Below are 25,896 nucleotides of genomic sequence, written 5' to 3'. Positions count from 1 at the left end.
GGAGCTTGCGAGTCGCAGCTAAGACCTGGTGCAACCAAATACATAAATAAATAGATATGAAAAAAAGAAAAGTGCGTCTTTCCTCAAGTCACTCACTCACTCTGAGGAGCCCTGCCCACTTCCTCCTCCCCTGCCCTGAGGACTTTCTCCCGCAAGGGGACACCCCACCCACAGGCCTGGCGTCCCACACCCATATCCACCAATGCGGAACCAGGGTGTGCTGGCCTAACCCAGGGTCGGGTCAGCTTGCTGGTTGGCAGGCTGGCTTTGGAGCAGGCAGGGGCCGGGTGTGGCTGGGCGTCCTGTGTGACTGTCAGTACATCTTCCAGCTCTGCTCATGCCTGTCTGTGGGTCCCCGGTTTGTCCCTGTATTGAGGCAATAATGCATTCGTGTTCCTGATGGCCAGGCCCTTGTCAGGGCCTCCTGGTGGCCGTCATTAAGTCATGATCATTCCCAGAATCCAGAGGGCCTTTAAGTGACTGGGGGAGGAAGAACAGCTTGAAATGGGTTTTAGAGGCAAATATATGGTTTGGAGGCATGCCCCCCCCACCCCCGGCCCAGGACACCATCCCTGATGCCACCAAGGCATGAAATGAGATGCACATGGAAATGAGATGCACGTGGAAACGAAGCTTATTTCCTCCCTGAATTTCCCTCGAAGGGATGTGGTTTTAGAGCACATTCGTTGTCAGAGTTTACGCAGCCTGATGATCCGAGTGGTAGGTCAAGCTGCTTAGGTTCAGAGCCCTTCACAGTCTACAGAACGTCCTCCACATCCCACTTGATTCTTACCAGTGGGTGGTGGTGTCATTCCCATGTCACAGATGGGAAAACTGAGGCTTGAAGGGGGCTCAGCCTGTTACCGAAGGTGAAATTGTCAGTAGGGGACAGAGGACGGACGGTGAGCCCTGCACACCCTCTTCCTGCGTTGACCCTTCACGTTGGACCTCAGGGCCCATCATACAAATGGGGAAACTGAGGTCCAGCCAAGACGAGGGCTTTGCTAGAAGTTAACCAGGTCCCTGCACACCCACCTCCTTCCCCGGCTGGTCTCCAAAAGATGTATTTGTGTCTCCCTGGCAGCTCGGGCGGTCCTGCCCCCCACGCGGTTTCCCTGCTGCTGCCCTGGGTCTCGGCTCAGACGCCAGGCTGTGCCCGAGCTGCAGGCGCACAGCTGTGAGAGCGGTTAGAGCAGTGGTCAGAGCACAGGCCCTGTGGCCAGGCGCCCGGTTCAGACCCAGCCCCCTACCCCTCCCAGCTTGGGCAAGTCACTAAGCTGAGTTTCCCATATGTTGAGTGGGGATGAGACCGGTGCTTTTTCAAAGGGCTGTCAGGGGGAGATCAGCCGCGCCCATGACGGGCCTGGACCAGGGCCGTTGTGCCCCGTGTCCCTGTGGCTCTTCTGCCCCAGGTTCTGTGTTCCGTGGTGCTGGGGCCCGGGGCACTGCCCTGCGAGTGGTGCTGGCGCTGTGTTACCAGGCCCCACCTCCAGGTTTCAGGTGAATGTCAGTCTCTTTTGTGAGTCCAGCTGGGAAAGGGGAGTGAACCCTCGGGCAGTGCCAGCACGAGTGTGGCCCCTGAGCCTGGCCTCTGAGGCCCTTCTGGCCCCAAACTTGCTGCCTGGTGCAGGCTCCTCCCCGTCCCCAAGGTCCCCTGCTCCTGGCCAGGCTTTTGCTCAGCTGTGCCCTTTCCTTTTGTGGTCTGGCTCACTGTCGCCTCCTCTGGGAAGGTGACATGCTTCCTCTGCCTCCCATGAACAGAGCAGACGGTCTGTCCACACTGAACCGCAAGCCCTTGAGGATGGGCTGCACGGAGGAGGGGAGGCAGGAAGAAATCGATGAAGGAGTGAGTGCAGCTCCGAAGGCCGGGCAGGGCATCCCCACTCCCTCTGATACGGCCCCCAGTGCCCTGACCTTGGCCTGTCACCACGGACTGGACCAAAGGCCTGTCCACAGCCCCCGTGCCTGGCACACAGTAGGTGCACAGCTCAGGTCTTTGAATGGGGGAGAGGCTCTGAGAGTCCAGGTTGAGGTCCCCCCACCGTTAGTGTGGCTGGTGGATTTGGCCGAGTTTCACCAGTCTACACTCCGTGTCCAGCAGCAGGTCAGAGAATCAGGACATTCTCGGCTTCCGTGGGACCCGTAATCTCTGGTCTTTCTGCCCCCCCTCCCCGGCCTCCTGTGCCTGCTGTTGTCCTGAGCAATTGAGATGAAAAGCAGGGCTGCAGGAGAGGAGGGGGCGAGCCTGCAGGTGCAGGACCTGAGCCACAAAGGGGCAGGCTGGCCTGACCCACCCGGGCAGACCGCCACACCTGGCCCTCGCTGTGAGCCCAGTGCCATGCAGCTCGCGGGGAGGCCTGGTGCCAGGGACATGGGGAGGGGCTGGGAGGCAATCCTGCAGCCGGGACCTGGTGGTCCTTGCTGCCTCCCGACCCGGGGTCTCTGGGATTTCCCTCGAGTGGATCGCGGGCTCAAAGCCGAGTGACCTTGGGCAAGTCACTCAGCCCCTCTGGTCCTCCGTGTCCTCCTGTGTGAAAGGGAACAGTCGTTGTGAGTGCTCTCCGGGGTCCTGAAGTAGTAAATAAATTCCGGGCTGCGTGACACACGGCAGGGGCTTGGTAAAAATGCTGGAATTATCACTCTCTAATTTCTCTTCTCATTCAACAAATATTTGTTGAGCTTTTAAAAATTGGAACAAGTTGGAATGTTTAGAAGTTGGCATACTAACACGAAATTAAATTCCACAAAATGGCGGTAAGCTGGCCAGTCCCCCTTTGCAGGTCAGGTGGTCGCCCCCCTCCCCGCCATGCCCTGCAGCCCATCGCTTCTCCTCCCCCTGGACCGCAAGTCCGCCTCCCTGGAGGCCTCGGGCCCTGGTGTGTCCCACCCCACACCACCCCCACCCCCCAGCCTGGCTGGAGCGAGTGGGCGGGAAGCGGAGGTCCCAGTGGTGGTAGAGCCCCCGTGTGTCTGCCGCGCCACTGCCCAGCCGACTCCTCAGCAGGGCGATTCGGGGATCAGGTGTCCCAGGTGCACAGAGGCCTCGCGAGGGAGTTTGTCTGTTGGTGTCTATTCCAGCCCTGGCCTCCTGTCTGGTCCTCTCCTTCCTCGAGGGCTGCTCGTTCATTGTTTTCACCCTTGGCACTTTGGGGAACTCCAGGGCACCCACCGTCTGCACCGGGGACAGGTGTGGGTGCACTTGGAGGGCTCCCTGGCCAAGGGCAGGGGGTCATGGCTGAGAGCGACCCTCCTTTTCCTCCTGAATGAGGGCCGATGAGATGGGCTCCCTCTGAGCTGTGCCCCCTTTTGTGTCCTGGCCCCCCGGGTGTGCAGGGACAGACCCAGGCAGGGATGGTGCGAGGGGCCCACACATCTGTGCAGCTTGAACAGAAAGCCCCCCCACCCCCACCCCGAGAGCCCCGCCTCGCATCCCAGCCTGGTCCACGACGTCCTCCGATAGCCTGCCTGACCCGGGCAGTATCTCGGCCTCCTGCTCTGGCCCCCTGGGGTCGTGCCTGCTTCTACCTCTGGTTGTCCCTCATAACTCGAGACCCCAAATGTGAAATTAAAATATCTTTCTATCCAGTGAGGCTTGTTGCTCCGCACGGCCTCATTATTCTGGCTTATTAACACGAGGATGGGTAGGATGCGGTGCTGGACCACGGCCACCTAGGAAGTCGCTCGCAGCAGGAGGGCGGCAGATCAGCAGTGCTAACGCCGATAATTAGAACTGCGCCGAGGACACAGGCTCCCGCGGAATTTAAGGACCGGGTTTCATGTTCGGAGTGTGGAAATAATTAAGTTGACTGGAGGGTTTGGAGCAGGCCTGCCCAGAGGCCGCAGGGTCAGGCCCTCTTGCCGTGAGGAGGCGTCAGTTTCCTCGTGATCTCACCGCATGGTGCCTGGTGCAGGATGGTCATGTTTTGGGCACGTCTGCATTTTACCTTGACGGTTCCCTTTTACAGATGGGGAAATCGAGGCTCAGAGCGGCAGTAGTTTGCCCGCGCGCTGTACTCCCCCAAGCCCTGGTTGTGCGTTTCTTGAAGACAGGGACTTCACCATTTTCATAGCTGTGTCCCGACCAATGAACTCTGGGCTCTTGCTGGGTTTTTCATGACTTGTGTCACGTCCTGCTTGAAACACCCCCAGGTCTCCATGCTGCCTTGTCTGTCATATCATGTGGCCTCCCTGGGGCCCCCTGCACCTCCTCCCTGGCCTCCCTGCCTCCACTTGTGCGGCCTCTGGTCCCTGTTGCACCTCCGAGCTGTCCCTTCACTGCAGGTGCCGCCGTTGATTGGTGCAGCTCTGCGCGTTTGCTGCCGGCATCGCGTGCCCGGCCCAGGAGCCTGAGTGAGGTTTGGGACGTCCTCCGTCCGTCTTAGTCCTCAACCGGCACCCCTTCCCTGCTGTTTCAGGTGCTTTTGATGCTTTTCAGAGACGTGAGAACAAAAGTATGTAACAGGACAGTAAAGTCCTGTCCACGATTGTGAGGCCCGTCCGCATTTTACTTCCATAAATGGCCCACGCCCATTCCAGTGCTTTGCTCAGCGCTCCCCAGAAATCATACCGATCCCGATTCCAGTCCCGGGGCCCCTCCCGGAGACGGGACCTTGCTGTCCAGGCCCTCGTTGACAGAAGTAGGACTGCGGGTTCCCGTCCAAATGCAGCAGGGCGCCTGTGAAGCCTCTGGAAGGTGGTAGGCGGATGGGTGTGGTGATCTGGTGATCCCAGATCCATGGGCGTGGGTCTGCACTCACCTCCGGGGGCACCCCCTTTTCCTTTCTTCCCACGAGTGCTGGAGCTACAGCTCTCGCTGTTTTTTTCTTAAGTATATAATGTTTTTCTTTAAGATATAATTTACAAACTTTGAAACGTACAGGTCTTAATTGTACCGTTTGATGAATTTTGACAGTTGTATACGCCCGAGTAACTTACACCGCGATGGGGATGGAGATGCAGACGTTCCCATCTCCTCTGGAAGTTCTCTCAGGCACCTGCCCCATCAGCTCTCCCCCAGGGCAGCTGCTCCTCTCACCTCAATGAACTCCGTGTGGATGCAACTGTCAGTAAATGGCCCTCCTGTCCCCCTGCGTTCTCTCGGGGCCCCTCCCTGATGCTGGCATAGCCACCATCCATTCCTGTGCATCCCGCGGCCCTGCTGTGTCACCACGCTTGTCCACTCTCCAGTTGATGGACATTTGGGTTGTTTTCCACTTTGGGGCAATTATGGATGAGGCTGCTCTGAGCATTGGTGCACACGTTGTTTTGAGGACACTTTTTCATTTCTCTGTGTCAGTACCTAGGAGTGAAATTGCTGGGTCCGAGGGCACAGGGTGTGTTTAATTTGCTAAGAAAACTACCAAGTTCTTTTCCAAAGTGTTGCACCTTCTCCCACTCCCCAGCAGTTTGTGAGGGCCCCAGCTCCCACCTGGCCCGGGGAGACGGAGAAGGCTTCCAGGACAGGAAGAGGGGCAGGGATGAGCCCAGCTGTGACACGGGCAGAGAGGGGCAGTGAGGGGACCCCTTCCTGCCGTGGGAACCCAGGAGGAAGAGATGGCTTGAGAGGAAGGGGAGGGTCTGGAGCTCAGAGGAGAGGGGTTTGGGGATGGGTGCGTGCACAGTGAAAAGATGAAGATTGTCGGCCAGGGGCCAGCGTTTCTGCCAGGTCGGGGAGAGCGTGTGGCCTTGTGGTTGGGTGCTCACAGAAGCCTCTGCAAGGAGATGCTTTGAACTGGTCTGTTTGCTAGTGGCTTCTCCGTCCCTGTCCCCGCTGCCCCGGCAGCCCTGCCCCAAATGGATGCTGCTGGGAGGAGCCCTCCAAGGCCGCCCGTAAGTGGGGGTAACGAAACAGGCCCAGCCCCTTTGCCGTAGCACTCGCCATTCATCCCAGGAGTGAAGACAGCAGCGCTGCCTTCCTCAGGACTCTCCCACTGTGTTTTCCACTATATTTAGCCTACGAGGATTTGTCCCTCCCTGTTCCCCACTCCCCAGCACATTTACCTCAAATTCTAGAGCTTATCTTTTAACACTATACTCATTTCCAGCTGGAAGTACTGTTCCCTTCTAAAAAAAGACCTCAGCGGAGAGGACAGAGTGTTGAGTGTCCTCCGAGGGCAGCGGGCTGGGGGCGCCCCATCCCCAGGCACGGCACAGCTCAGCAGGTCACTGGGTCCAGCTCGGCGGGCTCTGCGTGAAGCCTGGGCATCCTGGGGGAGGGCAGAGATGGGGCAGGACCACCTCTTGGTGAGCTGGACTCCTTACGTTCGTAATCTCACTGACTCTTCACCACCCTGTGGATCTGCTTTCCACACACCCATTTTATAGGTGAAGAAACTGAGGCTCGGGAGCATAGGGAGCCTAATCAAAGTCCCAGCTGCCCGAGAACGTGTCATCCTCCCTCTCATGGTAGCTACCATTTTTTTCGGGACTCCTAGGCTCCAGGTGTGTGTCACACACTTCTCTTTTACCTGTCACAGCAAACCTGTGTGCATGTTACGTGTCGCTGCTTTACAGATGAGAAAAGCAGGGGCTCAGGGGTTTTGAGTAACCTGTGCAGGGTCTCACAGCCCTGCGGTGGCAGGACCGGGCTCTGACTACAGGGCCCCAGGCCGCTTTCCTGCTGCTCGCCACTGGCCTCCTGGGGAGCGTGTTGGGGGCGCAGGTGACAGTGGACTCCTCCTGGGAACCATCAGTAGCAGCTCTCGCACGTGTGGGCACTTGGCTGGGTGGCATTTTGAAGGCGCTGCTTTTTTCCTCGATTCAGAGTAGGTATTTATATTGTGTGGGCGTGTTTAACCAGGTGTCAAGATTTCAGAGGCCCCAGGAATTTCCCCTTGGGCGAAGCAGGCACTGCTCTCATTTCTAAAGCATAGAGCCGCCTGTACGGGGCTCCCATCCTGTGTTCTCCCCTCTACTCAGTGTGAACCAGCCCACTGGGGATGCTCTGGGGCCCCAGGGCTTGGGGGACAACCTCCGGTCCCTGAGCAAGGAGGACGGCCTCTCTCTCTGTGTCGGAGAATCACTCCCAGGGAGGGATTCTGATTGGCTCTGCTGGGTCACATGCCCACCCACTAGCCCATTAACAGTTCCCAGATAATCCATTGCTGTGATTGCCCAGGCTGGGTCTGGCACGTAACAATGCACTGTTGTACCCCGGCCTGTGTGTCTGAGATGACCGCGCTGAGCCCCGCGGGGACCCCGAGCTCCTCTCCGTGTGTCCTCCCTTTCTCCTCTGGCCTGGTCTCATCCTGCGGGACAGGGTTAGGAGGAAGCGTATAGGAAGGGCAAGGTGGACGTAGTGGAAGGACCATCCACTTTGAGGGCCAGGGCCCCCCTCAGGTCCCTTCCCACGTGCATCTCAGCAGCCTCTTGCCTGGGGCAGGTCACTTTGCCTCCTTCCACTTTCCTTGTCTGCACTCACCTCCCAGAACCGAGGAAGCCACCTAGACACAGAGGTGCTTTGTCAGCAGCGGTCAGCACCCTCACACCCCTGCCTTTCCGGCGGGACCTCCATCCACCTGCATCTCCACTGGCCGAGCACTTGCCTGGAGCTTGTTCCCCTCAGGCAGGGCGGCCACCTTGCCTCGCTCCCTTCTGTCCACGTGGGGCCCGGCGCAGGGTAGCTGCTCAGTAAACGGTGCCAATTAGAGCCAACCGGTTGAGAAAGTAGGTGGCGATTTGATCCTGTTTTTCTATTGGCTGCTGGGTCAGGCAATCAAACCAGGAGCCGGTTGCCAAGGGCAGGACGTTGCTCCCCCAGCCAGACCCTCTTTGCAGGGCTCCTGGGAGTCTCCAGGGTTGCTAGTGTGTCCTGGATCTTGGTCTAGGTGGTGGTTACTTGGCTGTAGGCATTTGTCAAAATCCATCGAGCCATACAGTCAGTATTCTGGTTCACAGTGAGTAAGCTGTCTCAGTCTTACCTGTGGGCCCCCCCCCTTTGGAGAGCCAGGCGCCTCTGGGGGACCGGTGCTCCCCCACCCCCCGACTGCCCACCTGAGGCTCGCCACAGGGGGCCTCTCCCGATAGGGGAGCGAGTCGTGGCCGTTAGCGGGCTCCCCGGTGCGCCGTGCAGATGTGTGTCCCCTGCATTAGATTCTGGGCCGTTGGAGACGGCAGGATGATGAAGCCGGGGCCAGTGGGGGCGTGCGCCAGCCGATCACACGTGGAAATTAGGTTTCCTAAATGACTGTTTTCCAGATGTCCAGGGTCGGCGGAGGGCGGGCCGGAGCAGGCCGTTAGGACGCTCCTATGGATTGCATTTCGCCGTCACTGTGATCTGTTTTGAGGATGTGTGGTGGGAGGTGGCTGCCTGTGACCCCCCAGGGCCTGGGGAGCAGCTCCGGAGCCTCCTGCCGAGGAGCAGACACGACTGCTCCCAAGTCTGGGGTAGCGGGGAGTGCGAAGCCAGGGGGCCAGGCGGTCCATGGGGCCCAGAGGACGGAGAGGGGCCGGCACCCGCCACTCGGTGCCTTCCTTTCGCCCCAGGCCCCGGGGGCAGCCCCTCTCCTCCGGGGGAGGGAGCGGCCCCGGTGACCCCTCTCCTGAAGCCCTGGACAGGAGCCCACGCCCTTCTGGTGTCGGATTTTGCTGCGTCCTTCCAGGGGACGGACAGAGGAAGGAGAGCCGGCCCCAGGGTCTTCCCAGGGTCCCCGTGAGGCTGCAGCCCCAGCCCCTGGGTCCTCTGTGGGTGACACCACCTCGCCCCTCCTGCCTCAGGGCTGAGAGGCTGGCCTCCTCCCCAAGAGGCAGCCCCCTCAGCGGGGACGGGGGAGCTTCCAGCCAGGGGCTGCCATCCAGGACTGTCCGCCCCCCATCCCTGTGACTTTGGACGTGCCCCACAGGCGGAGCCGGGCAGCAAGGCGGGTGCCTCGCCCTCGGGATACAGGGACCCAGGGGGCCCAAGTAGGGGGATTCGACAGGGGGTCCTGACCGGCTCCAGCCTCCCCCAAGTTCAGTTCTCTTTCAGACCCGGCGTTTGCTTCCCAGCTGAGTCGATGGGACGCGGCCACGTAGCTGGCCCTGTGGACACCTCCACCCCAGATCCCGCGTGGCTTCAGAGACTGCCGTCTGTTGGGGGGGGTTTCCGGCGTGCACCCCCCCACACACACCTGTGGTTGCCAGGGACTCGTGGCTCTTTTTTTCTCTGCACTCTCAAGATCACAGCCCCCAGTACTTAGTCCACGATGCCATTTAGAGCGTGTGTCTCCTACTAAGTAGCATAAAATTACACCCTTTGGAGTGAATGAAACCACTTTGCCGCACTGGGGGCTGCTGAAAGCGTGTTTGAAATGTCAGCGCCGGGCAGCCACTTGTGTCTTCTGGGGCTTTCTGATTAAGAACGGCCTCCCCTGTAAAGACCTCTGCATTGGTTAAGTGGCCCCGGGCAGCCTGCCTCGGCTGGCCGCGCTCGGTCGGGGTCACCGGGACCCAGCCTGGCTAGAGCCACCTGTGCCAGCAGCTGGTTCCCCCAGGCGCACTCAGTAAAACTCAGTTGGCAGCAACCCTGGGATCCGAGCTGCAGGAAATGACTCCCCTCGTGAGGCTCGAAGAAGCGGGTTTTGGACGAGGGTTCTTGTTTTAAAGACCCAGTGTTATGGTCTCCCGAGGGTCCCCTGGGTATAGCTCCCTTCCCCCGGGAGCTGCAGTATACTGGGGACCACTCCCCAAACCCCGGGAGAGAGCAGGATGCCCAGGGTGTGGGCGCCCGTGGGCAGGAGCCTCACGACCATGGCCAGCACCAGGAGGGGACATCTAAACCGGCCTCTGCAGCACTGTTGGCCACTTTGACCCCTTGCCCCTCCAGGGAGGCGGCTGGCATGTCCCAACAGGTGAAGATGCACCCCAGCCCCCCGCTCCCCCAGCCCCAGAGGGCTCCGCCCCGGGCCACAGTTGGCACTTTACACCTGGCCTCGGGTCCTGCCTCCGTTGCAGCAGCCCCGCTCGGCCCCCTACACTGGCCAAGAGCCTGCATTGGCTCCCCGTCACCCTCGGGGAACGGCCCGAGCTCCAGGTGCGGCATCCAAGGCCCCTGCTCACCAGGAGACGCACGTACGGTGGTTCATTCACTGTGGCGGCTGGGAGGCTTCCCGTCCTGAGAACGTTCCCGTTGATCGGCCCCCTGCTCACCAGGGGACGCACGTATGGTGGTTCATTCACTGTGGCGGCTGGGAGGCTTCCCATCCTGAGAACGTTCCCGTTGATCCACCCCCTGCAGATGGGCCGACGGCTCTGTTCCCAGTCTTGCCCGTTGCAGGTGCTGTTGTGAGGCTGCTCCCGTGTGGTCCCTGTGCACGTAGGCGCGGGTGGCCCCGGGTGTGCCCAGAAGGGGAACCACAGGCTTGGGCGTGCTGATCTTCACCTCATCAGGAGACCCCACTGCTCTCTGGGGCCAGTGCTGTCCCCCTCGAGTCCTTCCCTCCCCCTCCCTTGTCACCGTGACACCTGGTCCCTGATGTGCATTTGTGAATCGAGGACCCATTGAATGACTCATACCAGTGGCTCGGTGCCAGGTGACTCCCACCCACCCCTCTGGTCCTGGGCACAGGGAAAGTGGTTGGGTTTGTTTTTTTTTTTTAAAATATTTATTTAATTAATTTTTTTGTCTGCTCCGGGTCTTAGTTGCGTCATGCGGGATCTTTAGTTGCAGCATTCAGGATCTAGTTCCCTGACCAAGGATCGAACCTGGGCCCCCTGCATAGGGAGCATGGTGCCCTAACCACTGGACCACCAGGGAAGTCCTGGGAAAGCGGTTCTTGGTCCTCTTGCTTCGGAGGTGAGGACAGGGGTGCTTGGTGTGACCCAGGCCAACAGGGGAGTGAAATTCAAGTGCAGGTTGGTTGGTCCCCACCCAGGTATGTGCTGGGTCCCAGCTGTGGACACGGGCGTGGGCCGGGAGGAGACATGGGGCAGCAGAGGCAGACGTGCCTTTCCCTGGGTTTTCACATGAACCCCCAGAGGCCTCTGAAGGTCCCATGTGGACGAGCTCGGGGCCAGTGGAGGCGGAGAGCAGGCATGGGGGCCGAGGTACTGGGGCCCGCAGCACAGGGAAGGTCTCAGTTCCCGACAGTGATAAAGGCAGCAGTCGGATCTCATCTGTGAATAGTAAACTGGTTTCACACGACAGTGAAAGTGGTGCTCGTGTTATATTAATACTTGCTGATGTCTCAGCTTCGTTGTTGTCTTTGCCCCACATCACAGTGATTCCATAAAGATACAAGGAAAATTGCAGCTCGACAAGCTGCCCAGTCGCTCAGTGGGCGCGGGGCGGGAAGCAGGCCGCCTTCTCCCGGGGCGCCCGGTGTGGTGCCTGGATGTCTGGGGCTACTGCCCTACTTTCCTCACCCAGCCGGACAGAGGCAGGAGCCTCGTGGGTGTGGAGAGCAGGGGCCCCTCTCTGGTCATGGGATGAAACCAGGGGATAGATCTGCAGGGACATTTAGGGACTGAGGACACGGGGCCCCAGGAACCCCCCCAAATTGTCTGGGGTTCCCACGTGGTGGCCAAGGGCTCAGGCTCTGGCGAGAGCCGGGCCCTACCACAGGCTGGCCGTGGGGCACCAGCCCCCTTTCTCGACATCCCTCGGTGGGGAAGGAGGCGCGGCAGAGGTAAATGGGAAGGGAATCGGCAGTACCTGGCTGGCTGCCTTTAGCGAAACTCAGCTTCTGCTTTTTCTTTCTTGGTGGGCGACGAAGAGACGCAGAAGCCCTGGTCGAGCTCCTGCCCGGTCCAGGCATGGCGCGAACCCCCCTGCTGTTTAGACAAGACACAGCAGCAAGTCGCTCCTGTGCAGACGACTGTATCCCCAGCCACTCTGGATGCAGCCCTTTCCCGTGAACTGATTTGGGCTGTGCTTCTGGAAGTGGGCGAGGTGGGTGGCTGAAGGTGACCAGCTGGACAGCTGCTTTCCCTGCTCTTTTTCTTTTTTTTTTAATATTTATTTCTTTAGGCTGCGCCAGGTCTTACTTGAGGCATGCATGTGGGGTCTAGATCCCCGACCAGGGATCGAACCCGGGCCTCCTGCATTGGGAGCACGGAGTCTCGCCCACTGGACCACCAGGGAGGTCTCTGTTTTCCCTGCTCTTGAGTGATGGCTTCCCCCCGCCTCCCCCGCCCGGAAGGAACCAGGAAGCGTATCCTGGGGTGGGCCCCAGGGGCACAGACGACCTTCTCTTACACCTCGGCAGAGGGCAAACGCTCAAGCCTCTGGGTCAAGAGCGTGGCCTCGGGACGTCCCTCTCCAGCCCCAGGGCCTCAGTTGACAAAGACTGCCCCGCTGGCTGCCCTGTGGTAGCAGGTGAGCCCTCTTAGGAGCCTTGCCCACCGTGTTCAACGCTGTCTCGACAGGAAACACATCGTGTGGATGTCGTTTCTTTAGGACGGCTTCCCTGTCGGCTTTTTTTCCGAGAGTTTTATCTGCATATCTGTGTTGACATAGACACTGGTCTTCATACAGATGAGGAGAAACCCAACCCTCCTGAATGTCCCACAGCAACGGCCTGGTGCGGAGGGGGCTGAAGACCAGAGACACCGAGCTGTGGCCACCTGACCAGCCCGTTCCCTCCCCAGGGCGGTGGTGCCAGTTTCTGGGGCTTAATCCCAACGTCCATGGCTAGTACTGCCCTCACCTTGAGGGGGCCCTGGGACCCACATGGAGCTCCACAAATATCACTGCCAAGTCTTCAGAAGCCCTATGAGAGGGGAAGGCTGAGCTCCCATTTCTCAGATGGGGAGACTGAGTCCGAGGTCACACAAGCAGCACTGGGTGTGGGAGACAGGAGTGAAGGCCGCACCCTGTCCCCAGGAGGCCTTCAGGAAGGACCTGGCTTAGCTGGAGACTGATGTCCAGGGCCGCCGCGAGTGTCCTGTGGGAGCTGGCCCTGCACAGCCTTCTTCAGCTCCCACCTCCCACCACCCGCCGGCCCAGCACCTCCTTGGATGGATGGACTCTTGACGTCTGAGTCGTCCATGGCTCGGCCAGTCATCCTAACCTCCTGACGACCTTTCTTCCTGTGTCCGCTGGCGCTCTGGGCTCCGAGCGAGGTTAGCGGATGACGAGCCGTCGTGGCTTCCTGTGTGTCCTGTGTGTCCTGCACCACGGCGTGGCCTGTTCGGGACGGGGCAGGGCAGGGTCCAGCCTTTCTCCAGCTGCACATTCCTTCTCTTCTCGCGGCTGCCTGCTCTTAGCCGAGAAGAGACCTGAGCTTTCAGCCCGAGAGTCCCGTGGCCTTAGGAAAACGCCTTCAGCCTCTGGGCCTGAGTTCCTCCACCTGTAAACCGAGGGGGTTACTGCGTGGTGCCCACCAGACACTCGCTTCGCGTTGTTTGGTTTCTCTGAAGGGAAAGCAGAGCTCCCTTGGCAAGTCCACTAAGCACCAATTGAGAAGTTTCTCTCCTCTGGGTTCTGAGATTTTAAAATAGAAAACTTTTCCCTGGATCCATATCCCGCAGCCTCTGAGCGGCGATCTGTGGCCCTTTCTACCCAGCGATTGGGTCATGATACGTGGACGGGAGTTCAGAGGGCAGGATGTGTCTCTCTGGTGACTGTCGGTGAGGACAGTCACTGCTGTTGGAGCTCATGGGGTCAAGGCGCTCCGCCCCCTCCACGTGGGGACAGGAGCCCGGGCCCCCGGGAGCGTGAGAGCCAAGTGTCCCACACGAGGTAGTGCGAGACCACCCGGCCACTACCCGCCCCAACTGCATTCCCAGGTAGCTCTTGCCATGGCAGCCCCTCTCTGGTGCCATCATATGAGAAAGCCCCTCTGTGCGGCCAGCTCTGCCAGTGCTGGATGGAAATAAGTTTTTTAAATAGCTTCTGGTGTCCCGGGTGCAACCGGAAGCAGGGTTGGGTCTCCTCTGGGGGCACGTGTCTGAGGGTCGGTGGTTTGGGTTCGGTGGGTCAGGCTGGGGAAAAGGCATGTGGAAGCCCTCAGTGTCTGTACATGCCCCCACTCCACCAGCCTCCCAAGCTCATACTCCAGGGAAGCCCTCTGTGCCACCAGCGTTAAATCGAAACTGTGCGAATGTTGCCAGTTTGGGGATGGATGCTCACTCCGAGCGTCCGGAGGGGCTGCGTGTCGTCTGTGTTTGGCCCAGGGCTGAGCTTGGCCTGCCTCGTGCTCTCCCGCCTGCTGCGACAGTTCACACTGACAGCCGTCCTCAGAGGTTGGCGTGAGGTTGTCTGTGGTTGACAGCTGTGGAAACTGAGGGACGGAGAGGCTAGGGAACAGCCCCCCAGGGCATGCAGCTGGTCAGGGTCGGAGGTTGGCTTCAGGGTCAGGAGAAGACGCATGGTGTGTCCAGGGACAGGCCGGGTTAGAGCAGGCGTCAGCCCTGAATTGTGAGTCCCGTGAGTGGAGAAAGTTCTGGAAAAGGGCGTTCAGGTGGGGCATTGCCCTGCGTCTCTGCCTCCCCGGCTGTGAGGCTTGGGGAACTCTCCCTCCTCTCAGCCCTGCCCACGTGGCCTGGGGGAGGGGCCATGAGGCCACGTGGAGCGTGGGGCAGGGCTCAGTGTGGCCCCCATCCCACTGCTGCCCTCCCCTCCTCCTGCAACCAGGAGAGAGGACTGAGTTCACCAACCTGCTGCGTGTCGCGGGGCCAGGGCGCGTGGGAGACACAGCTGGCCGCGTGGCTCTGGCGCTTCTCGTGCCGCTGGCTGTGACTGCCGGTCTCCCTGCTGCCAGCATGCAAGGCCCTTGGACTCAGCTTAACAGGCCCATCTGGAAAGCCCGGGCAGGAGGCCTGCTCACGGATGGTGCCCGAGATGTGGCAGACGAAGGCCAGGGTGGACCCTGGCTCAGGGTGCCGCGTGGGGTTGTCCTGTCCGGTTCTGGAGACGGGCCGGTCCCCAAGACTGGCTTTCTGCCTGCTTTGGGAACACGTTTACATAGACAGGACGGGGCCACTTCAAAACCCATTCACACACGCCAGGGGTCCCGCTGGGAGGGGGGCTCTGTGAGGTCTGGGGTCTCGCTGGGCGCAGGAACTGGAGCCAAGCCCAGGGGGTCGGGGGCAGGCTTGCCTCGTGGAGTGGTGCTCTGGGTGACCGTGTGTGCAGGTTTCAAGGAGTCCTGCTCCCCTGGCCCTCAGCAGTTCCCTGAGCATCTCCTGCCGGGGTCCCGGAGTTGGACCCTGGGGGTCCGCGGCCCTCCTTGTCTGACGACAGGCATCAGTCACTTCACCAAGCTCCTGCTTGGGCCGGTACCTGGGCTGGACTCCAGGATCCGCCATCCAGCAGGGCAGCAGAGATGAGAGAGGCCAGTTCTGAGCCATCGGGTCGGGGCCTGGGATGAGAGCAGCCTTTGTGAGGCCGGGCACTGCCCGTCCTGTTCACCACACTGTTCCCCTTCCTGAGCCACACAGTGAAAGCCCTGGCTGCAGGCTGGCTCCGGGGTCTGTCCCCTGACGAGGGAGAGAGCTGTTGAACCGAGCACAGCAGGAAGCCTGGGACACCAGTTTCCCGTTCTTACTTCTTCACGCTTCCTCACGTTCGTGTACTTCACTCTGGTTGTTGCGGGGGAGGTGAGCATGTACACCCCGTGTTAGAGACGGGGAGGTAGGAGCTGGCGAGCAGAGGGGGCTTCCCCAGGTTGGCCCAACAGGAGAGGGGCCACTCCAGGACTGGCACCTGGACAGGCTGACCCCGAGGCTGTCCCTGCCGGGACGCCAGGGTTGTACGTCCCTCCCAGGCACCCGCTCAGTGCCGCAGTTCCGGGCACAGCCGGGTCTGACCCGCTTCCTCTCCACCCAGGTCTCACGGAGCCAGACGTGCACCAGGCTTTGTGCTGATCCTTGAGGCCCACTCCCTTTAGCCCCCTCCCACCCCTGCAGCGGGAACTCTTCCTGTCGTGGACGAGGAGACTGGGGACAGAGAGCAAGGGTGCCACACGTGGCTGGTGTTAGAGCCAGAACCCGAGCCCAGCCCCAAGCCCAGTCCGTCCCCACCCTGTGTACAGACCCCTGTCTCCTGGGCGTCTCCCACCTGCCTCGGCCGCGACCGAGCTTCTCCAGGGTTTCCCAGGCTGCCCCAGGGACTCCACCGATGCAGGAAAAATGTGAAGTTATCTTTGACTTTCATGCCCCTTTTTGTCTCCCTTAAAATGCTTAGAGCTGTAACCGCAGTCATAAGGAGCTCGTTTATTTTATTTATTTTATTTATTTATTTTTTGCGGTACGCGGGCCTCTCACCGCTGCGACCCCTCCCGCTGCGGAGCACAGGCTCCGCGGCATGTGGGATCTTCCCGGACCGGGGCACGAACCCGTGTCCCCTGCATCGGCAGGCGGACCCTCAACCACTGCGCCACCGGGGAAGCCCAGGAGCTCGTTTATCTCGACAAAAGTGTGGCTATAAGCTATCCGGTGCTTGTGAAATAGTCTCTGAGATGATTGTTTCTGCTGGTATCGATAAGTTCCAACACGGAGCAGAAAGGTCAGGCCCTGCCAGATAAAATGTCTCTTCGGCTTGTTAATTAAAGGTTTATATGGATGTGGAAAAACGCGCTCTGGGGTAAGCTTTGGAGCGAAGAGAAGCAAACAGATGGTGATCACAGGATGGACAGTGGGCGGAAGGGGGCTTTGGTGTTCCCGGAAGGAACCCACGGTTCCCAGAAGCGGGGCGGCGGAGGGACCCTGCTCAGCAGCCTCTCTGTAGCAAACTCCTCCCCAAAGCCTGGGACTTCGGCCCTTGACCCAGGGAGTCATCCGTTCTTCCGTGTCCCTCCTGCTGCTGTGGCACAGAGGGCACCCCACACACGGTAAGGTGCTCCTTAAAGAGCCATCGGCCACCCCGAGTCCCTGGCAGTAGTATAAATGCCAGCCGTCGGGTTGGAGTCGGGCAGTATTTTAGTTCATGGAGTCAGCAAGTGAACCATCTTTGGGCTGTGAACATCCCGCAGGCGTTCAGTATTTCCCCTGTGGCGGGTCCTGTTTCTTTCTTGGTAACTGAGTATTTGAGAACGAGGTCAAAGTAAAGCTCCCCCTATCTTCCCCCCCCCACCCACTCTGACCTCGGGGGCTCTGCCCCCCCAGCAGCCTCCACCCACCCCATCCTCTCGTGGTCCCCTCCCTCCCTCTCCCTGATTGCAGATTTCTAAGGTGTGTGGACAGATGTCCCCGGTGTCCCAAGCCAGGAGAGAGGACTGAGCGCCGACCTGCAATGAAGGCTTGGAACCACAGACGGTGTCATCCGCAAGACACACGGACCAGAGCAAAAGAGGTACCCAGAGAAGAATCCATATGGAAACACACAGGACACAGGCGCCCACGTGGATGCCAGAGAATGGAGTAGCTGGTACGAAAACACACCCGGAAACGGACACACAGCAACCCTCACGCCTTTCCGTGCAGAGACACACGGACTGGAAAAACACACAGACGGCACACACCCCTCGTCTGGAGGGCTTGATTGGGCATCTTAGCCAGAAGGGAGTCCCCAGGGAAAGCAGCTTTGTGCCTGTTCCCTGGCTCCTGTAGGTGTTGGGCATGGATTTGCCCTTGTGTTCCTGGGGCCCTGGAATCTTCTGGCTACCCGTCACCCGCGCAGGAACCCCTGCAGCCAGGGGACCACACAGCTCCGCTCACTGATGGAGTGAAGTGCCCATGTGGGCCTTTCATCACAGAACCTGCTGGATGGACAGGCCAGCTTCTTCTCATCCTGTGGTCCCCAGGTTGATGGAATCATCTGGAAGCTTGTCAGTCAAATGGTGCTCCCTTCGTGCCTGCCTCTCACCTGCCCAGGTCTGGGCCGGGGCCCAGGGGTTGTGATGCCGAAGAGACCGCAGGTCCAGGGGAGGGAGAGGGCACAGCCTTCTACGCGCATCCCTTTGCAGAAGGCGGGCAGAGCCTTTAAAATGGGCATTGGGCAGGGCTCGCCAAGCGGTGCTGGAGAGGGACTGAAAGCGGCACTGTGGATTGAGACGCTTCCTCTTACAGTGACCGCGTCTGTTTGGGTGCTCGCTGCATTGCATTTAAGCTCTGTTCCAGCAAATGTCCACAGGGACTTTCCAGTTAAATGTGGATAATTTGGCTTCATGCAGAGAGGCAAGCAGCTGGCTGGAAGGACGGGAGCCTCAGAGCTTCGCCCACTTTAGGGCAGGTGGAAAATTCCAGAAGAGGGAGGAGCCACCCCATCATAATCCAGAGAAGCAGCTCTGTGGGTTGTGGGGCTCTGCTGTGTCATTTGGAGAAGGATGACGCTCATTCCAGGGACAGAGAGCTACAAGGGGGGAAGTAGGGGGGTTATTTTCAGCAGCTTTGTTAGAATAATATATACAGTAAGTTATCATATTTAAAGCGTGCAAGATGTTTGACATAGGTCTACACCTGTGAAACCATCACCGGAATCAAGATAGTAAACACACCCTTGACCCTCAAAAATTTCCCTGTGTCTTTGATCCCTTCCTCCGATCCCCTCATCTCCACACAACCTCTGATCCCTTTAGATGAGTTTGCATTTTCTGGAATTTCATATAAATGGCATCATACAATAATAAGTCCTTTTTTTTTGTCCTGCTGCATTCAGCAAGATTACTTTGAGATTCATCCACGTTGTGTGTATCAATTGCGTATTCCTTTTTTATTTCTGAGTCATATTCCATTGGGTGGATTTGCCACAGTTTGTTCATCTGTGGACCTGTTGATGAACATGTGGGCTCTTTCCATTTGGGGCGATCGCAAGTAGAGGTGCTGTGAACTGCTCTGGAACAAGCCTCTGTGTGGGCGTGTGCTTTCATTTCTCTTGGGTAATGCCTAGGGGTAGAATGTTTTAGTTGGGACTGCTATAACAAAATACCACCCACTGGGGGTGGGGCGGGGCTTAAACAACAGACATTCATTTCTCACAGTTCTGGAAGCTGGGAGGTCCAGGATCAAGGTGCTGGCTGATTTGGCTTGCGGTGCAAACCCTCTTCCTGATTTGCAGTTGGATGCTGTCTTTGCCCATTCGGGCTGCTATAACAAAATACCACAGACTGGGTGGTTACTGTAAACAGAAGTTTATTGCTCACAGTTGTGGAGGCCGGAAGTTGGAGATCAGGGTGCCAGCATGGTCAGGTGAGGGCTCTCTTTCCGGCTGCAGACTTCTTGGTGTATTCTTGCCTGGGGGAAGGAGCTAAGAGTCTCTGCAGGGTTTCCCTGGTGGCGCAGTGGTTGAGAATCTGCCTGCTAATGCAGGGGACACGGGTTCGAGCCCCGGTCTGGGAAGATTCCACATGCCGCGGAGCAACTGGGCCCGTGGGCCACAACTACTGAGCCTGCGCGTCTGGAGCCTGTGCTCCGCAACAAGAGAGGCCACGACAGTGAGAGGCCCGCACACCGCGATGAAGAGTGGCCCCCGCTTGCCACAACTAGAGAAAGCCCTCGCACAGAGACGAAGACCCAACACAGCCAAAAATAAAAATAAATAAATTGAAAGAAGGCTCAACATTTAAAAAAAAAAAAAAGAGTCTCTGCAGCCTTTTTTATAGGCACAAGTCCCATTCATTTCATCAGGATTCCCCCCTCCTGGCTTAAGCACCTCCCAAAGGCCCTGCCTTCTAACACCATCACATTGAGAGTTAGGATCCCAACAAGCGAATTTTAGGGGGACACAAACATTTAAACCATGGCAGACTCCTTGCTGTGTCCTCACGTGGCAGAGAGAGAGGGGAAGCAAGCCCTCTTATGTTTGTCCTTATGAAGACACTAGTCCCATCGTGAGGACCCCACCCTCATGACCTGATCACCCGCAAAGGCTCCATCTCCAAAAGCATCACACTGGGGATTAGCGTTTCAACATACAAGTTCTGGGGGGACGGACATCAACATTCAGTCCATAGCAGGTAAATGTATATTTCACTTTCTACGAAACTGTCAAACTGTTCCAGTGTGATTGCACTGCTTTATGTTCCCAAGAGTAGTGCATGCACTTCACCAGCTCTGGACTTGGTCAGCCTTTTTTATTGTAGCCGTCTGAATGGGTGCATAGTGGTGTCTTACTGTGGTTTAATTCGCATTTCTCTAACGAATGACGTTTAGTATCTCTTCATTTGCTTATTTGTCAACAGCATATCTTCTTTAGTGATGTGTTCTGTTCAAATCAGTTTTTAATTGGGTTGTTTTCCAGTTACTGGGTTTTGACAGTTGTTTTATACATTCTGGATACAAGTCTTTTATCAGATAGGTAATTTGCACATGTTTTTTCCCAGTCTGTGGCTCGTTTTTTCATTCTTTTAACACTGTCTCTCCAGCGTCAGGAGTTTTTAATTTTTTGAAGTCTAGTGTATTAATTTGTCCTTATATGGATTATGCTTTTGGTGTGGTATCCAAGACACTGTGCCTAACCCACAGCCCCAAAGATTTTCTCCTGTGTTTTCTCCTAGAAATTTTATAGTTTTAGGCTTTACATTTAGGTCTCTGATCCATTTGGGTTTTTTTTTTAATATGTGAGACGTATGGATTAGTTATGTCTCGTTTGTTTTTAATATATGAGTATCTACTTGTTCCAACACCATTTGTGAAACTATTGTCCTTTCTCCACTATGTTAATGGAGTTTGCAGCCTTTGCTGAAAAATCAGTTGACCATATATGTTTGAGTCTATTTTTGGACTCTATTCAGTTCCATTGATCTATTATTTGCATAACTTAACACCTATACCACACCGTCTTGATTACTGTAGCTTTATAATAGGTCTTAAAGTTGGGAAATACAAGTCCTTCACTTTGTTTGTTTGATGTTGTTTTTTGTTTGTTTCAAGTTGTTTTGGCTATTCTGGGTCCTTTGCATTTCCACATGCATTTAAAAAGGACCTTGTCATTTTCTACCCTTTTTGGGGTGAATTTTGATGGAGGCTGTATTGAAGCCATAGGTCGATTTGGGGAGCATTTACATCTTAATAATACTGGCCTCTGATCCATGGTTATGGTATGTCTCTCTCTTTATGCAGGTATTTTTAAAATTTCTCTCATCAGTGTTTGAAAGTTTTCAGTGTACAGCTCTTATACAGCTATTGTGGTATTTATCCCTAAGTATTCCTCATTTCTTATGCTGTTGCAAATGGCAGGTAAACATTTTTTTACATTTCTAAATGTTCGTGCTAGTATATAGAAATACAGTTGCTTTTTGTATGTTGAAGTTGTATCCTACAACCTCGCTAAGCTCAATTATTAGTTCTAACAGCCTTTTTTTGTAGATTCCGTCAGATTTTCTACGTAGTTGCTACTGCCATCTGCAGAGACAGTTTTATTTCTTCTTCCTAATCTGAAGGCCTTTTATTTCTTTTTCTTGCCTTATTGCACTGGCTAGGACTTCTAGTCCAATGGCAACAGGAGTGGTAAGAGAACATCCCTACCTCATCCCTGATCTCCGTGGAAAAACATTCATCATTAAGTATGATGGTAGCTGTTCATTTTTTATAGATGCCTCTTATCAGGTTAAGGAAGTTAACCTTATTTCTCGCCTTATTGCACTGGCTAGGACTTCTAGTCCAATGGCAACAGGAGTGGTAAGAGAACATCCCTGCCTCATTCCTGATCTCAGTGGAAAAACATTCATCATTAAGTATGATGGTAGCTGTTCATTTTTTATAGATGCCTTTTATCAGGTGAAGAAGTTACTTTCTCTTCCTAGTTTGCTGAAATTTTTTATCATGAATGGATGTTGAATTTCGTTCACTGCTTTCTCTGCATACATTGAGATAACCATATCATTATTTTCTGACTGATTTTCACATGGTGATGCAGCCTTGCATTCCTGGGATGAGTTCAACTTATTCAGGATGTATTATCCTTCATATTATTGCTGGGGTTGACTTGCTGACACTTTGTTAAGAATTTTGGCTTCTGAGTTCAAGAGAGAACCCCTCTGGTCACTGGTGGTTTGGCTGGCCCCAAGTGAGAGATGCCGCTCCCCATCAGGCAGGCTCATGGGGTACAAACGTGGCCATGTGAAACCTCCCCTTCAGCAGCTGTAGGTAGTGTTGATTCCTAGAAAAGGGACCTTAGGCAAACGGGAACCCCAAAACACATCCTCTGTATTTGTGTGGGCCTGGAGTCCCTGGGAGTGTGTCATCTCCTATCTCCACACCCTGAATATCCACCCTGCTGCAGGTGTGGCCATCCCATCATGCATTGGAAAGAGCCCTGACTCGGACGCTGAGATTTGAGGGTGTGTTGGGGTGAGCCCTGGTCATGGCCCCTCCTGAGTTAGCACAGTGGGGACATATATCAAGGGCCCAAAATAGTCCTACCTTTGAAAATTTCTACCCATTGATGGACTTCCCTGGTGGTGCAGTGGTTAAGAGTCCGCCTGCCAATGCAGGGGACACAGGTTCGATCCCTGGTCTGGGAAGATCCCACATGCTGCAGAGCAGCTAAGCCCGTGCGCCACAACTACTAAGCCTGTGCTCTAGAGCCCGTGAGCCACAACTACTGAGCCCAAGTGCCACAACTACTGAAGCCTGCGCACCCTAGAACCTGTGAGCTGAAACTACTGAGCCCACCTGCTGCAACTACTGAAGCCCACACGCCCAGAGCCCGTGCTCCACAACAAGAGAAACCACCGCAATGAGAAGCCCCCGCTCACTGCAACTAGAAAAAAGCCCACGTGCAGCAGCGAAGACCCAATGCAGACTAACTAACTAACTAAATAAATAAATAAATAAAATCCCTACCCATTGATTCCTATTTTCAGACTCTGCTACAGAAATACCTTGTGATGTGGAAATGGCTTTATCCATAGAGATGTATATTGCACCACTGTTTATTAATCAGAAAAGGATGGGAATAAAACCCAAATTCCTAGGAGGATGGGATTGGCTGAGGAAATAGCATGATGTCTGCTGAATGAAAGACTCTATAACCATTAAAGGACTGATTTATGGAGATTGTAACAAGTTCAGGAAACCTTACATGTGTCCTTAAGTACAAGTAGAAAAACAGGTTACACATCACATTCTGTTTGGTGTGAGTGGTGCTGTGTCTTTGGGTGAAATGAGAGTGGATTCCACTCTGGGGAAATGAGAAAAGACAAGTCCAAGGAAACTGGGAAGGAAGGAAGCTCCAAGTTTAGCATGATCTTTTTTCTTAATTAACCTTCGCTGGTTCTTATTAGTAGCCTCCTTTATTTTGTCAAGATATACATCATGTTTACTAAATAACCTGTCCTGAAATTTGACAGGATTATTGAGGTCACAACTATAGGCAAATTGAGCTGTGTGTACTCTGTAAACTTAAGGTGATTTTTATAAATCTAATAAACTCCTTATTCTCCCTTCTCTGTCTCTCCTGCTCTATTCTCTCTCCCTCTTCTCTGTCTCTCAGACTCTCCTTCCTTCATTTTCTTTCTGCCCCTTCCTCCCTCCTTTTCACTTTGCATGTTTGTATGTTCATAGATCAAATAAAATAACAAAAAATGTTTGCAGGGAAACAATATGAAAAAAAAAAACAAACAGGTTACAGAATTCCATGTACAGCTATAGAGAAAACGTACTTAAAAGGAAGCTAATGTGAGACAGTGATAGTTTTCCAGGGATGCCATTCTCTTTTTCTGGTTTCCAAAATTTCTTGCATGTTACATATTACTTTCGTGATTTAAAAGCTTACCATTAGGGCTTCCCTGGTGGCGCAGTGGTTGAGGGTCTGCCTGCCGATGCAGGGGACTCGGGTTCCTGCCCCAGTCCAGGAGGATCCCACATGCCACGGAGCGGCTGGGCCCGTGAGCCATGGCCGCTGAGCCTGCGCGTCCGGAGCCTGTGCTCCGCAACGGGAGAGGCCACAACAGTGAGAGGCCCGCGTACCGCCAAAAAAAAAAAAGAAAAGCTTACCATTAAGAGAGAGGAGAGCAGAGTTCGCTGTCTCCAAGGCACCCCTGCGCCGCCAGGCTGGGGAGAGTCGCCGGGTGCCGGCCCGGTGGGGTCGCGTGAGTCCCGGTGCCGTGTCCTGTCTCAGTGCCGCCCTCCTCTTGTCTTCCAGGCTTTGGGAACCATCACTGCAGTGCCTGTCACAGGTCCTCAGGTGAGCTCCTTGCAGAGGTTGGCCGGGCAAGGAGCGGCAGTGCTACCTCAGGTAAGCAGCCTGCGGGTGGGCCCCGGGCTGTCTGTCTGTCCACAGCCCCTCAGCAGTGAGGTTTAGGTGAGCCCTGAGCTGGGTGTGACGTCGTGGGAGTCCCTTTCCTCTCCTGCCTCCTCTGCCTGCCCTTCAGAGGAGAGGTTTGGACCAGACCCAGTTTTTCACACAGTGAGGAATTGAGAAATCAATTTAGTGGGTCATGACCAGGATTTTTTTTTAATGGAATAAACTAGGCTGGACTAGAAGACAGCAGAAAATACCAAGACGCGTCATAAGCATTTTTTTGTGAACAATTTGTTTCTGGACTGGATCACGACGTAATGGAGATTTTTTAATATAAATTTATTGATTGATTGATTGATTATTTTTGGCTGCATTGGGTCTTCGTTGCTGCACGCGGGCTTTCTCTAGTTGTGATGAACAGGAGCTACTCTGCGTTGCGGTGCGCGGGCTTCTTGTTGCGGTGGCTTCTCTTGTTGCGGAGCACGGGCTCTAGGCATGCAGGCTCAGTAGTTGTGGCATGTGGGCTCAGTAGTTGTGGCGCGCGGGCTCAGTAGTTGTGGCTCGCAGGCTCTAGAGCACAGACTCAGTAGTTGTGGTGCTCGGGCTTAGTTGCTGCGCAGCATGTGGGGTCTTCCCAGTCCAGGGCTCGAACCCGTGTCCCCTGCATAGCAGGCAGATTCTTAACCACTGCGCCACCAGGGAAGTCCTAATGGAGATCTTTGAATGTGGGTCACAGTCAAAAAAGTGTTAGAAGCTCTGGACAAAAGGGTGCGTTTCAGGAGACGGCGCAGACGCCAGGCCTTGGGCCTGGGTTCCAGCCGGGGTCCCCCGCTGGGCTCTGCACTTTGGGCAAGTCACCTGGGCTGCGTCTCCTCGTCTGCAGAGAGGGTGGTGCCAGTGCCTCCCTGGCGGCCGTGAGGACTGAATCGGGGCACAAAGCCTTTGTAGCCGGGCCTGGTCTGGAGCAGAAGCCTGCTGGGTACCGCCCAGTATGCAGCTTTGCGGGGCACCTGCTGCTGAGCTGCGAGGGGCTGCCGGCTGCACAGGCGACAACGGCTCCTGCCTGTCCTGGGGCCGCAGGCCTGGGCCGATGCCCCCAGCTCGAGGACAGTGAGGGGCGGCTGCCCTGGGCCCTCTTGTCCTTGTGGCAGCCTCGCTGAATGCCCACCTGTGCTGAATCAGACAGGATCCTGTCCCCAAGAGGCTCAGATTCCAGGAGGGGGACAGACAAGGAACCAGACGATTTGAACCCAGAGTGATTGGCCTGAGTCAGAAGGATTCACGGGGGCTATGGGAGCCTTGAGGAGGCTCATAGCCTGCCTGGGGGTCAGGGAGGGCTTCCTGGAGGAGATGGTGCTAGAAGCAGGGCTCCGAGGGTAGGAAGTCTTGGTAGTCCAAGGTGGAGGCAGGCCTCAGGGGACGAGCACCCCAGAAGGATACTGGAGCATGAGGACACGGGGGTGAGAAAAGGAGGCAGGTGGCAGTGGGGAGACCGGAACCGCAGGCCTGGCGGCACTGGAAGGGGAAGTGGGAGCAGGCATAGCACTGGAGACGTCAGCAGAGGCCTTCTGGGGGCCTTGGATATGGAGTAATGGAGCTGAGCTTTGCCTGTCAGTGACTGAATGGCCGTGGGGAGCTACGGAAGGCTTTTGAGCAAGGGAGGGTCAGGACTGGAGCTCCAAGGAAAGGCTTCTGCTCAAGGTCAGTGCTGTCTTCCTAGGAGTTTTCACTCCCACGTACACCCCTCAACTGTAAAAGTCCAAGGGCCACCTCTCCCTCTGCCCCAATATATGCGTGTGCGCGCGCGCGCACACACACACACACACACACACACACACACACACACACACACACAC

At 56.2% G+C, this 25,896-nt stretch overlaps 1 protein-coding gene across 3 annotated transcripts in view; it reads left to right on the top strand.

The window, feature by feature from the left end:
- PHF21B (PHD finger protein 21B) overlaps positions 1 to 25,896 on the top strand; it is a 95,908-nt gene that overhangs the window by 47,509 nt on the left and 22,503 nt on the right. For all 3 annotated transcript variants that reach the window (XM_029205642.1, XM_029205641.1, XM_029205643.1), the window contains exon 3: positions 23,942 to 24,034. In XM_029205642.1, coding sequence (XP_029061475.1) covers positions 23,942 to 24,034 — 93 coding nt within the window. The remainder of the gene's footprint in view (positions 1 to 23,941; positions 24,035 to 25,896) is intronic.

Source organism: Monodon monoceros, unplaced genomic scaffold (genome assembly GCF_005190385.1).
Source record: "Monodon monoceros isolate NGI ecotype Baffin Bay Population unplaced genomic scaffold, NGI_Narwhal_1 Super_Scaffold_6, whole genome shotgun sequence".
In the NCBI taxonomy this organism is placed as follows: domain Eukaryota; kingdom Metazoa; phylum Chordata; class Mammalia; order Artiodactyla; family Monodontidae; genus Monodon; species Monodon monoceros.
The sequence above is the reverse complement of the archived record's forward strand: the minus strand, read 5'-3'. Positions and strand labels throughout refer to the sequence as shown.